The 13,881-nt window shown below is 42.2% G+C and overlaps 1 protein-coding gene across 1 annotated transcript in view; it reads left to right on the top strand.

Moving 5' to 3' along the window:
- Positions 1-4,511, top strand: part of CD180 (CD180 molecule) — a 181,900-nt gene extending 177,389 nt beyond the window's left edge. Inside the window, exon 3 of the mRNA XM_069627385.1 lies at positions 1,843-4,511. Coding sequence (XP_069483486.1) covers positions 1,843-3,583 — 1,741 coding nt within the window. The 3' untranslated portion in view covers positions 3,584-4,511. The remainder of the gene's footprint in view (positions 1-1,842) is intronic.
- The last annotated feature ends 9,370 nt before the right edge of the window (positions 4,512-13,881 follow it).

The following is a 13,881-nucleotide window of genomic DNA, read 5'->3' as shown; positions in this document are numbered from 1 at the left end:
CCCAACAAAAGCCACTGACATGAGCTCTGGAGCTGCGATTGCTGGAGAGTTTCCCATTTCCTTTATGATCCCTGTCTGTTATGGAAAATAAAGGACAGTACTAACTTGCTCTTGGCTGAGTCATCTCTCTGTGTACCGGGGAGGGATTTTTGGGCCCTGGGTGCTCTGAACGGTGCTTGTGTGGGGTGAACCCTGGTCCTCTGTTATACCTAAACACAGTCATTCCAGTTGAGTGTTTTGATTGCTTTACATTCAAATGTATAAATTCATGTGTGACTAGACATTATGGGTTCTCCTTCATCAAACGTTTCCATCCATAGAGGGTTTGAGTTAGGACTATGTATTGGCACCCTCCCTGTTCAATCTTTATATATCAGATCTGGGAGAAACTCTGGTTGAAACAAGATCTTTTCCACCTCCCTAGGTCAATTAAGTGCGTCTTGGTTAACTTTCATTCTCTTTAAATGTTACACCCATTGGTATAGCAATTTTTAGGCAAACTGGTATAATGTGCAACAGAGAATGGACTATGAATTATTAATCAAAAATGAAATAATCTATTTTACTCATATAAAGAAATGCAACACTGTGGTTTGGAAGATCAAAAATAAAAAGTTGGAAGTTGGTTTTCCAATTTGTAAATGTCCATTGTTTTACTTGGTAACCAGTAGGCTAAAGAACAAAGTACTTATGATGACGGCACAGTTGAAGAGAATACTTTAAAAAAGTATGTGGATTCTCGTTGGTGCAGATTATAAAATATTTCAAGGCTAGCGTGATGCCCACTGAGGCCTATGGTTTAGAATCCTCAGAGCTGGCGTTTGGACAGCTTCTAGGTAAGCTTGAAGGTATGTTAAGGTGACAGGTGCTGCTACTTCTGAACCATGTTCCCATTTCCATTTTAAGGGTGTGAATTGGGTATACTAGCTTGGTCAGCCATTTGAAATCTCGCCAGATGCAGCTCTACCATAAACATTTAGTTGCCTCAACATTTTCTTTCTTTGAGAATTTGCGGATGGAAATGGGGAGTAAAAACTCCCAGGCACTAAGTGAATTTACCTATGGATGTGAATGTATTCTAAAGAAAGAGATGTTCTTAACAACAGACAGATGTCTAAGATATCATTATGGTAGGCAGAGTAAATAAAAAATGCGAGACTCCGCTCTATTATACAATCTTTTTTGAAATGTTGCAAATGAGGAGAATATGTTGGGGCGTTGCCTGTGTATCAAACTAGATTCCCAAAAGCAATTTGTAGGAGCCATTTTCTAGGTTTTCGTCTAAATTTGCTCCCCAAATTTGAAATTATAGGCACAAGAATGAAAATTCCATATAGGAAATATTCCTGTCAATTTTGAGAGGATTGTTGTTAAATTGAGTCCTTATTCCACCTGTGTGTAAAAGTGCAGCGGTATATGATCGAAGATACAATTATTTCAATGCATGTAAAATGAATTAAGTTTTCAACAGATGCTTTGTGCAGGAAACAATATCTTTGATATTGGCAGCACTTCGCTTCATAAACTTAGTTTCCCCAATAATTGACCGTTCTTACTGGGAGCTGCGGAGTGTACAATGTTACAATGTAGGGTAATGCTGGAAATGCCAGTCAAAGCACAACTGTGGACCCTTTTAGATTGTTGATAATTGTCTGGCTATGTATTAATGTCTGATCAATTCTATTTAATTTTTGGTAAAGACATTTTGTGTGAGGTTTAATTTTATCTGTTGCAGAATTTAAAAAAACACGTTTAGTCGTTTCTAATGTACACTTAAGGGATCAATGCAATTTGGCGAAGTTGGATTTTTCACTTAATGTATGTTTTTATTTCCTTTTTCAGGTGTTCGGTCAGCTGGATATATGACAACGCATTCCAAAATAATCCTGACCTGGACACACTCCTATTAATTGGAAACCCACTGATGTATGTTGCTGACACTGCTTTTGATGGTCCTGTATCTCTTAGACATCTTTTCCTAACTCAAACCTGCCTTAATCATTTAGCTTTTATTGCAAGGCATAACTTGGATAACTTGGAAACTTTTCATCTCGGGAACAATCATCTGACTTCAATCAATCTGCCCGATAGCTTTCATGCTAAAAGCTTGAAATATTTGGATTTGCAGTTAAATAACATACATGCAATATCAGCAAACGATGTCGCCATTCTCAGCAAAGCCACCAACTTAAGCTTGAATCTAAAGGGAAACTATATTAAGTATATAGAACCATCCTCTTTTAATTCACATTTTTTTAACATCCTTGACATTGCAGGTTGTGCAAGTTCTATTGACATTTCAGTTATTTTGGAAGGTTTAATGGGTGTATCCGCCCACATTCTTAGACTCGGCACCTTCAACAATGTGCCTAATAATATAGGCATGACTTCGCACTCACTGCAAGCTCTGTGCAACGTCTCCACAATGGACTTAAATTTACAGAACATGTACTTCACTGACCTATCGAACAACACATTTCATTGTTTGGCCACAATAAAAAAACTGGATCTTACCCATACTGGCCTCAGTATCCTGCCTCCTGACATAAGGAACGACAGCCTCATGACTGAGTTAACCCTCAACAAAAATAAATTTGAAAATGTCTGTGATATTCGGTTGGCCAGCTTCCCTTTGCTTACTCGACTGAGCATCAAGGGGAATACCGAAATCTTACAGCTGGGATCCAGCTGCTTCGAAAAGCTCTCAAAGCTCCAACACTTGGACTTAAGTCTAAGTGGCATATTTACTTCAGACTGCTGTGGAGCGCAGCTGAAAGGGCTAATCAGCCTAAAAAACCTGAATCTAAGTTATAACAACGATCACACTCTTCAAGACTTAGCATTTCCAGAAAATGGGAACCTGGAGCTCCTGGATTTCACGCACACCCATCTTCACATCAACGGCTCAGAAAGACCTTTCCGTAATCTTGGGTCACTGCGCGTGCTAAACCTGTCCAGCAGCCAGATTGAGACCAGCCATTGTGACCTACTCACAGGTCTGAAGAGCTTAGTCCTTCTCAACCTAAACGGAAATGTGTTTCACTCTGGGGTCATCCAGAAAGATAACCTATTTCAGCAGGCTCCCAATTTAGAAACTTTAATCCTATCTGCATGCGAACTAATTGCAATAGATAATGAAGCATTTCAGGCTTTGACAAAGCTACAATATGTGTACCTTAACCATAACAAATTGACCGTGTTCAGTAGCAATGTATTTTGGGATCTTAGCCAAATTCTCCTCAACTTTGCAGAAAATGATATCAAAATTATACCACAGGAGATGCTGGATGGCATTTCTGGGCACAGTATCATCAATTTAAGCTACAATCCACTGGACTGCACTTGTGCCAACATTGCTTTTGTTATGTGGCTTCGACAGAATAAGGATAAAGTGGAAAGCCTTGAAGAGACCACTTGTGGCAGTCCTGTGGCGCTCAGCGGAAGAAGGCTTGATATGGTGGCCCTCTCCTGCAGGGTGTCAGTGGTTGATATAGTTTTGATTGTTTTGTTGGTGTTGCTGGTCACCGCATTGTGTGCCCTAATTGTACGATATGTGTGCAATAGAAGGTACCAGTACATTTAAATGGTTCTGTAGCTTACAGACCAGTGGCTTCTTGCTGCCAATGAGAGTCGCCAAGAGTGTGGAATGATAGGCCAAGAACCAGGACCATAGAACATTGCTTTATTTGTTCTCCGCTGCATTGCACTGTGCCACTTTATCACTGTTACTGTGCCAGGTCTGCTTGAGCACCAACATGATCCCATTCTATGAGGACATTGGCATCTTCTTGCTTAATATATTGGCTAAAGTTACACCCTTTTGAAGTCACTTTTACAATCGTCCACGGCTTAAGGTCTATAAAGAACATATAGGAACCACTTCATTGAATTAGGACAGACTTTTTACGGGTTCAGGTGAGGACAGTGTTGCCGCTTAATAAATATATTTGTAAAGTTTGTGGTTGTATTATTGCCTAATGTCAATCTACTCCAGAACAAAACTAAATCAAGCAAAAACATCGCAGCTAAAATACCTCTTCAGAAAAGGGGCTACAAAATTAAAATCTGTACTACAGTGAAATTCGATTACATTATTTTAATATGTGTGTGGCAACTGTTGCTGTATAGCTTGAAATCCAGAGGCAACGTGTGTTTTTAAAGATCAGGGACCAACCAGACTATGTCCTCACTAGAGCGCAAGTGCAGCTCTTATATTCCTGATAATGGAAGCATTATTGTGGACTTTCCTACAAAAATACTTAAACCAATATGTGGAAGATCACTAACTATAGAGGAAAGGACCTTGAGCCCTGTGCCTTGTTGAGGCATGTGTACCCTGGAAATATACTTCACAAATACATGTTTATTCTTCAGCCAGCAGTACTGCAAGATTATTACGTTTTAAATTTAATCTGGGCTGAAGCTCATTTTGTGAAATCTCCTATGGTCTTCATTATGCATTTCTGAGGGGAATGTACATTTTTGCACCATTAAAGAAGACTTTTCAGCCACTGCGTTGTGCACTTTATGAATATTGTTTATTTTATTTATGGTATTTACACAATGAAAATCTGGCCCGAAGGATACGTTGAGTGCTTTGCAGAGAGCCGATAAGACATGTCATGGATACACTGATACAATGATACAATGCAGGATATTTCCATAGCTCGTTCAATAAACATCCAAACACGTGTGTCATGTACAGATACATAGTGTGCGATTGGGGGAGTGGTATGCAGTAGCGGAGTGGTAGTTATCAGTCATGGGAAGGAAGGCTCATAAGGGGTTGTGAGGAAGGTTTTGAGATCCTTCCTGAAGGTCCCATTCGACAAGAAGGAAGGTTTCCACAGAGAGGAGGACTGTTGTGTAGAAGGAGATGGTTTATCGTCCTGTCCTGTCATTTTTCTTTGTTGCTGTAGGCACCACTTTCTCTCTCGAGACTTGGTGCGTGAGGAGGAGCCTGAGCGCGATGATGCAGCGGGGAAGTGAAAACTGCAGATGGCCCCAGGCATCAGTGGAGCAGGCAGTTGCCCACAGTTTTGAAGTGTGTTTGTGTTACTCGAGACTTTGTGGATGAGGAGGAGCCTGAGCACAATGATGCAGAGGGGATGTAAAAACTGCAGCCCACCTCAAGCGGCTTGAGGAGAAACGCCCAAGTCCAAGACAAAGCAGCAAATGGAGGCATGCCCAAACATGAAACACAGTGATAAATGGGAAACAACCCAGACCCAAGACAATTGAGCAGTGGGAAAAATATCCAAGTTTGAGACAGCATTGAATGGAAAGAAGCCTAAAACATGAGGTACAGCAATGCATGGTGAGCCCCCCTGAACAGTGGGAGAAACGCTGGAAAATCAAAAGTACAAACTGGAGGATGTGTGGGAATAAAATGGCCCCTAGATGCACTAAAAGGTCCATACCAAGTGTATACATAGGCGTGGGGCATAGTTGCAGCCTGGGAACTCTGCCCATATGAATTAAAAACGAAGGGAGAGTGGGCCTCAACTGACAGAGATGCTTTGAAAGGTCCTTATTCTTCCGATTCCCTGACATCCTGGTCGACTGCTCCTCTTGCAATTAACTGCCCTTGCCTGGAGGGCGGTTAGTCTTGGGAAAAGTTCAGACAGGGTACCAAAGAGGATGGCCCAGTCAAAATGATGAACCAACAAACAATCCAAAATAAGGCCCATCTTACAAACCTCTGTGCGAAAGAAACTGAATACCCCATTTTGGTTCTGTCTGCAGTACAAAACACCAACCCTGAATTGGTTTTGAATAGATTGTTCATTCTAAAGCTATTCATGGACATTTTTGCTCTACCCTGGATCCATTCAGGGGACATTGACCGTGTTGAATTCCTCTGTACGGATTGTATGGACATTGGGTTGTTACATCTAAAAAGCTAAATGATTTATTATCTGTTACTGGGTGAGGCTAGGCTTCGACATCTCTCCTTTGAGCATTCTCTTTAGTGGGCCTATCCAACATTGGGGTGGTCCATTGGTTCTGCAAGACATGGCCAACCTAAAGCCTCCACTCATTTGCACCATAAGCACCATAAGCAAAAAGAAGCAAAGACTGGTGAAGATCGGTTGTGATAGGAAAATGCAAAGGAAGGCCTGTGAACCCATAGACCTGGGTCCTTTAAGACAAGGCAGCTATACTTCGAGATGGATGGGGATGCAGAACTTACTCATACATCAATATTAAAACTGACTCAGGAAGTTGGCAAAAGTGAGTACTGTTTTATTTGCAATTATCTAAAACAGGGAGTTACAACGGACATCAACGGACGTTGCAAAGCATGATCTCAGTGAATTTCATAAAAAACACAACTTTTATAGTCAAAACCCGTCATTGTGGATGTCACACTACGTGGCAAACTACAAAAACCTACTTGGGGATGTGATAGGCTTACAGGGAACCTCTAAGTATATGTTCCATACTGACAGGGATTGTGATTGGGTCTCTAAAATCAGGTGGACAACTAAGCCCTCCTCTAGTGCAAATCATCTTCATCGCCACAAAATACACGATGATCCATTGGTTACACAAACTAAAGGGCTCTCCGTTACATGGCCCTCTATCATTGATTGGCACACTGGTACCCTTCTGGAATATTCCACATGCTAGCAGCACCCAGGCTGGTACCCCAGGTGCCTGTGGGCTGGTCTTGACCACAGCTTCCCACCCAAAGTGCGGTCTGCCATTCAATTAAGGCTTTGAACTTGGCCTTGCAGAAGCTCTTTGTGCCAGAGAATAAAAGGGAATGTGGCATGGTTTAATCTTCTGGTTTCGGTGTAGCTCGACCCAAAGTCTATTTCCATCTAACCATGTGACTGGAGACCACGTTTTCGAGCTCTTTGCTGCATATAATACTATTAAATTATGAACTCTTGACGCCTTCAGTGTTTTTTCATTCCACCTCAAACAGAAGTTTGTTTCTTTCTCACGTTCATGCAGCTACTTGACAGACAACCAGGCTCACGGGGGCCTTGACTCTTGGTGCTGGGCCAGCCAGCCTTTCTTGGATTCTCCTTCGCCATTAGCTATTTTCCAACTGCGCCACATTGCAATCATTTCCATCCTTTCCATTCACGGGGGTTAAGCTTTACTAAAGTGCATTGTGGAACATCCAGGTTCTATACATTCTTATGTATATACATTGGTGCATCGCCGCAATCTATTCACTACGTAGCCAGCCTCAAGATTACTTTGTCTACTTGCGTTACAGCATCTGTACAATTGTAAAATGACTTTGCATTTTCTTCAGCATTTCTATGCATGAGCATCTTTATTTTGAGCCCGAAATGTTGCTCATCTTTGACATCTCCTCTTCAGATCTTATAGAATGTCTATGTTCTTTTGTCTTGTGTCTCTTTTCAGGGTGCATCAGTTCTGCTCCTCATGACGTCACCAGCCCTCTTTCTCCATCCATTTTCACGCTTCTTCCGGGAATCTGTCCAGAAGACCATCATATCTTTATGAATGCATATAGGGTTTTCTCAGTGGATATCTTGTTTCAAGAATTCTTTGTGTTACAGGCATCCTCACTGGTACTGCACATGTTGTGATTTCCGTTTGCCAACAGGCAGAGCTTCTGGTAGGGGCTTTTGACTCTTCCTCTACACTCCCCCACCCCTCTGGGCGATTCACCAACCACTCTCCCATCAATCTTCACATGAAGACATCCTCGTCTGAAGAAATACTTCTTTGGAGTCCATATCTTTATGACTCCTATCAGACAAACTGCTGATTTTACATGTTCATCAACACTCCAGGTCATAAGACTGCAGTAAATCCATCTTTCCACATATTTCTTGTGGTTCTTCGGATACAGGAACTTCGTTCCCTCAGGTGCATGAATACTGGCCTTCACGTAGTCTCAGATTTCTTCATCTGTTAGCTCTTTAGGTTCGAATCCTGATTTGACATCAATCACTGTCTTTATTCCTACTGCTTTCTTCGCAGTCTTTTTGCATTATGTGATTATTATTCTGATCACACAGAATCCAAACATGATCATCACCAACAGGGCTCCAAGGAACTTGAACATTTTCACCATCCATTGTGGAACCCATGAGAAAATTGACACGAACCAGCTGTCATCAGCAATGACTTCCACTTCGTCTTCCACCTTGACATGTAGATTTGTCAGCATCGTTATGACCTCTGTCAAGGTGCCATTCTCGTCATCATGAGAAGGTATGAATGAGCAACATAATTCTCCGATTTTGGCACAAACACCTCCATCCATAGCTGTAATCAGATCCAAGACCTATCTGTTCTGTAGAGTCATCAGTCGTATGGAGCTCAGCTCCTCTTTGATAGCATTAAATCCCTTTATGGTGATAAAGCTCCCAACTGTTTATCTCTAACCATTTGGTATTCACCATCGTCTGGATCCAAGGCATAAAGATAATAGTAAAAATTGAAGAAGTCTTTCTGGACAATCTGTGTTCATAGGGAATGGCATCAAAGGCTTCTATCGATTTGGCTGAGAAATAGTTTTCTCTCTTGATTCGATTTAGGAGTTCAGCAGATCTCTTTTTTCTCAGGTGAGCATCTGCTTTAGGAAACCCTCCAATATTCAGATCACTTTTTGGAATCACCAATGCTGGAACATGAACAATCACAATGGAACATAGTCCTCCCCAGTCTCTGGGCAGCTTCATGTATGCTCTGGATCCATAGGCCCAATAGTGATCCATTATCACTACTGTCCCTTCCGTCTCCTGGCACATCAAAGATTCGACCGTGTTGATTATTTCTGACTTTTCTTGTGCCATTATTTCTGAAACATAGTTCTGCACCGATGAACTGGAGCTCCAAGCCCTTTAAGATGAGATAGCAATACCCTTGAGATGGATGTGGATGCAGAAATTATTCAAACATCAATAATCGAAAAAAACTCAGGTACTTGGCAAAGGATAACGGTTTTAATATCACTTATCTAAAACGGGGATTACAACGGACATCAACTGACGACTCAGCGCAAAATCTCTCAATGCATTTTAGGAAAAAACAATCTTGTATAGCAAAAAATCGTCCCGAGAATAAACGTATCCTACGTAGCAAAATACAAAAACCTAGTGGCAAGTGTGATAGGGTCTAAGAAAACATCTAAGCATACGATCCATACTCATCTAGACAGTGAAAGAAAGTGATAGGCTTCTTAACATCAGGTGGGGCAACTAAGCCTTCCCTTCAAACAGGGCACTATGAACATCACTAAATATACAACGTTTCTATTGGCAAAATAACTATAGGACCCTTGATTGTGCAGTCCCCTATCATTGGTTGGCTTCTAACCTCCGTCAGTACCTTCCTGCCTACCTATAGCAGCATGCAGGCTGGGCGTCCAGGTGCTGGTGAGATCGTCGTAACCATAGCTTCCTACCAATTAGCATATCCATCCTTCATCACCTCAGAGGTCTGCTGTCAATTAGGACTTTGAACTTGTCCTTGGGAGTGTTCTTTGCTCTGGGAAATTAAGGGGAGTGAAGTCACGCTATTCCCTCGTGCATAGGTGTGACCATCATGCCCATCCAACTTCTTCTCCCCACGTGACTGAAGACCATGAAATCGAGCTTCTAGTGTATTAAAACTACTATTTTCTAATAGACCTCTGACGTCTTCTTGTTTTTGTCCATGCCTTCTGAACAGGAGCTTCATTCTTTCACACGATTTGTATCCAATGCTAACTCACCCCAGCCTGATACGGCCTTGGCTTCTTGGCTCATCCATCCTCGCCTTTCTGAGGTTCGCCTGTAATTTCACTTGTTTTTCTAACTGCAACATACTGAAGAAGTGGCTTTACTTCTTTTGCTCAGTTCTGCTTATTGTACGTAGTGGAAACATGCATTCTTTACTGACTCATATACATGTATGTATTGGCGCATGCCACAATCTATTCACTATAAAGCTAGCCTCAAAAATACTTCATCTACTTGCGTTTTGTTACATCTGTACACGTGTAAAACAGCTTAACATTTTCATCTATCTTGTTGCACAAGCTTCTTCATCTTGATCCAAAAATGTTACTCATCTTCGATGCTTTCTTGATGCCTTTTGAACTGCCTGCATTAGCTCATCTCTGCATCTCTTCTATATGTGTCAGCTATGTTCTGTATGATGTCTTCATTCTTTTCGTTCAGTTATTTGTCCTGTGTCTTTCAGCATTTCATTTGAACGATCGTCACATTGTCTCGTTTGCAGGTATGGTTTTCTCAAAGGGAACCTTGCCTCCATGATTCTCCTTGGTATCCGTAGTTTCAATGTCTCATACTCTGGCTCCCAACATATAGGCAATATGGGTGAGGTGATTGAGATGGGGGTACTTGGCTCCTTCTCTACACTGGCTAAAGGCACTATTTGAGATGGGCCTCCTTTGTCTTCGACCCACGTCAGAAGCTTTGCAAGTCTCGGGCAGAGCGGTTTGCATCCATTTTCCACTCGTTCAATAACTGCTTGTGATGACCAGTTACTGCCACAGCTTTGCACACGACTATGCCTTCTTCCCAGCCGTCTTGAGAAAGTACTGTTCCCCAGTTTCACATCTGGCCTCTTTGCTTGCAGCTTTGAATTTCCTCATCAGTCTTTCCTTGGCAGTTGAGCTTCCTGTTTATCTCCCATCTGATTCCAGCTCCCTTCATGCCAGGTTGTTCGTATCTTATCACACGATTTGTGGTGTGTGCTCTTTCTCTTGTCTTTAAGTCTTGAACATAGTCATCTTCATCTGGGGCTGACCATTCAGTCACCCATACCAAGGATGCTGTTCGACCCTGGAACTGACCTCTTGTATGGAAGTGTGCAAGGTGAGTGAGGCAATGAGTTGCTTGAACATCTATTTCAATAGCTATGAATATCTTATACTTTCCCATAGCAAAAGGCAGGAATGCACATACATACCCATCCTCCTTAGAAGTTTTTTTCCTACTTCTTTCATGTGCTGATACCACGTTGTGCCCCAAATGCGCTTTATTGTCTAAATAATCATTTAATTTATAATCTTCCTCCCTTGTAGTTCTCTTAGGTCTCTTTCTTGCCAAATGAGTTTCTATAAGCAACTCATGAAACACATCAGTATACATTTTTCCTACTGGGGGAATCATAGGGGCACTTGTCAGAGGAATCGGTGCCTTCACATGAACTACTGGAGTAGGAACAATCACATAAGGCCCCGGCCTTCTTACAGTGTCTAGTTCTGCAAAAGTAAATGGAGTACGATTAACGGAACTCCTTCCCTTCTGGAACCATTAAAGTAAACATTGTGGATAAATAGAAACAGAAAAACGATAATGGATGCTGAACAGGCATAGATTATGCACCAATACATTAGGCTCCACCATCGATATCTCTCCAAACGTCGTTGACTCTGCTCACGTTCTGGAACTGCAATATGCTCTATAGACCACATGATTGCCCGTTATTACTTTTAAGGAAGGACAAAGTCATTTATTCAGGCAATCGCGTTAGATGCTCCGGTAGTTGTCGAATTAGCTCTATGATCTCCACAAGTAATCGGCTGATTTCTGGATGATTTATAGGATCTCGCATAAACACATAAGTGTTAGTGTTTTGCCAAACAAGATAAGGGTGTACTTGAAGCAAATAGTAAAAGATCATGACAAGTAGTTTGTAGTCATCGTCGTTAGATAGGACCATCTGTGCATCCGGAAAGATGTTCAGGTAATGGTCTGATCTGCTCTATAATTGCTGCCAATAATCATCTAATCGTTGGGCCATTTTTAGGATCTTGGACAAAAGTACGTATATCAGTGCACCTCCCAACAAGAGCAGGTAAGCTCCGAGTATAAATATGAAGAAAGCAAGAAGTAGTCTGTGTATGTCAACATCTGACAGTACCATGGGCACCTCCAAAGAGAAACTCAGTGAGAAACGAGTCAGGCAAATGCTCCCTTTTCTAGTTGTCGAACAGAAAGTCTAAATCCAGCACTCCACAGTACAATGTCAGCAAACTCCAGTGGCTCAAGAACAGTAACTTTCTCACTCCTTGCTAGAAGCTACAAAGAGTGTTTCAGTGGGAGCCACAGTCCAAATGTACACTTTCATCTGTCTACTGGACAGTCTTTGCATCCCTCTTCCTCATCATCGATCAAGTCTGCACGTGCTGAACTTCTTCTCCTTGACTTGCTTCCGAATGGTTTGGTGGTGCGACGGTCTCTCCAGAGTAGATTTTCACATCTCCTAGGTGTATCCAAGCTCGTCTCCCTAGGATCTTGACTGCTGACAGTGTAATGTCCTCCACAACAAAAGGGCCGCTAAATCTGGGCTCGTGCCACTTTCTTGTGAAATTACTTATTAGAACCTTATCTCCAGCAAATAATTTAGGTACAGATAGTCTCTCAGGTCTGGTTGCTGTATGGTCTTCACCTGTGTTCTGAGACTGAAACCCTGTCCGCTTGACTTGATGAAATTACAGAGATACTAGCGGTCATACATGTTATGTACTCACGTTAATTCATTTCCTAACAATTTTGCAGTTATCTGGGCATCACTCCTAGGTCTCGATGGAGTCGTCATAGGCGTTCTCATTTGCCTCCCTGTAACCATTTGTGGGGTGTGAGGTGGTGGTCAGAGCCGGGCTGATTTCTTAATGTATATAATGCAAGGGGCAGGCAATGCAGCCACCCCTTCTTCAGGGTCAGTTTCGACTTTGCTATTCTCTCCTTAAGCAGACTCTTGAGTCTCTCACATATCCCGTTCACTTGTGGGTGAAAAGCAGAAGAAAACTTGTGTTTAATGCTAAGCAATAAGCTAATCTGTTCAAATACCTCATTCACAAAATGTGGGCCATTATCTGATCTCAACACCTCACATACTCCCCATCTAGGAAATACTTCTCGGATTAAGAACTTTGCAGCATAAGTGGCATCAGGATGTGTGCATGGACCAGCTTCAATCCATCTCGAAAATGGGCACACTACCACTATCATATACCTATATCCATTACAAATCTGCAGCATATCAACATAATCGATATGTAAATGCTGAAAAAGGACCAATGGTTGAGGAATTACTGCTCTGACTGTTTGCAGCGTGTGCCCAGCAGTAGACGTTTGACATAAGATGCAATTTACTACATAAAAAGCAACGTGTTCTAGCAGGTTCGGTACAAACCATTCCTCCACAATGGTTGCTATGAGGCTCTCCCTAGTGACATGTGCAGGGTAGTGTAGCTGTTCTAATGCCACCCTTAATAAGGCTACAGGGATCACCGGTTTACCAGTGCTGTCTTGTCGCCACAGTGCTTCGGAAGGGGATAAAGAACAACTCCTCCGCATCCACAATTCTTTCTCTTCCTGTAGAGCTCCACCTTGCACCTCCATTAACTAACTCGTGACAAATGATTAAAGCTTTCATTCACAACCATAATTAGAACCATTTTCTCTTTCACATCAGCAGTATCAAAATGAAAAATATCAGAAGAATATGCAACTCTTTTGGCCTCTTCGTCTGTGGCTTGGTACCCGCGTGAAATAAAGTCAGTTCTCTTAGTGTGTGCTGTGCACTTAACTATTGCGATGGCTACTGGGAGTTGTAGTGCTTTAATAAGCCTGTCCAACAATGTGCTGTGTTGCACTGGAGTGCCGTCCGCTCGGAGGTAGCCCCTCCTTTTCCAACGTTCTAACCCTGTGTGCACGGTTGACGTCACGTAGGCGGAGTCACCAATTATGCAGCCTGTGCTGAAAAATGAGATGGTACTCTCGCACTTGCTACCACTTCAAATTACCCATTGGCTCTGTGTCTTACCACAGCTGAGCCTGAATGACTTTCTCCATCAGTTTGATCCATCTTCAAAGAACCATCAATAAAGAGAACCTGGAGGCCACCAGGGGGCGCACAGCAAATGGCAGC

This window comes from Ambystoma mexicanum, chromosome 6p (genome assembly GCF_040938575.1).
Source record: "Ambystoma mexicanum isolate Mex_15411 chromosome 6p, UKY_AmexF1_1, whole genome shotgun sequence".
NCBI classification, from domain to species: Eukaryota; Metazoa; Chordata; class Amphibia; order Caudata; family Ambystomatidae; genus Ambystoma; species Ambystoma mexicanum.
The sequence above is the reverse complement of the archived record's forward strand: the minus strand, read 5'-3'. Positions and strand labels throughout refer to the sequence as shown.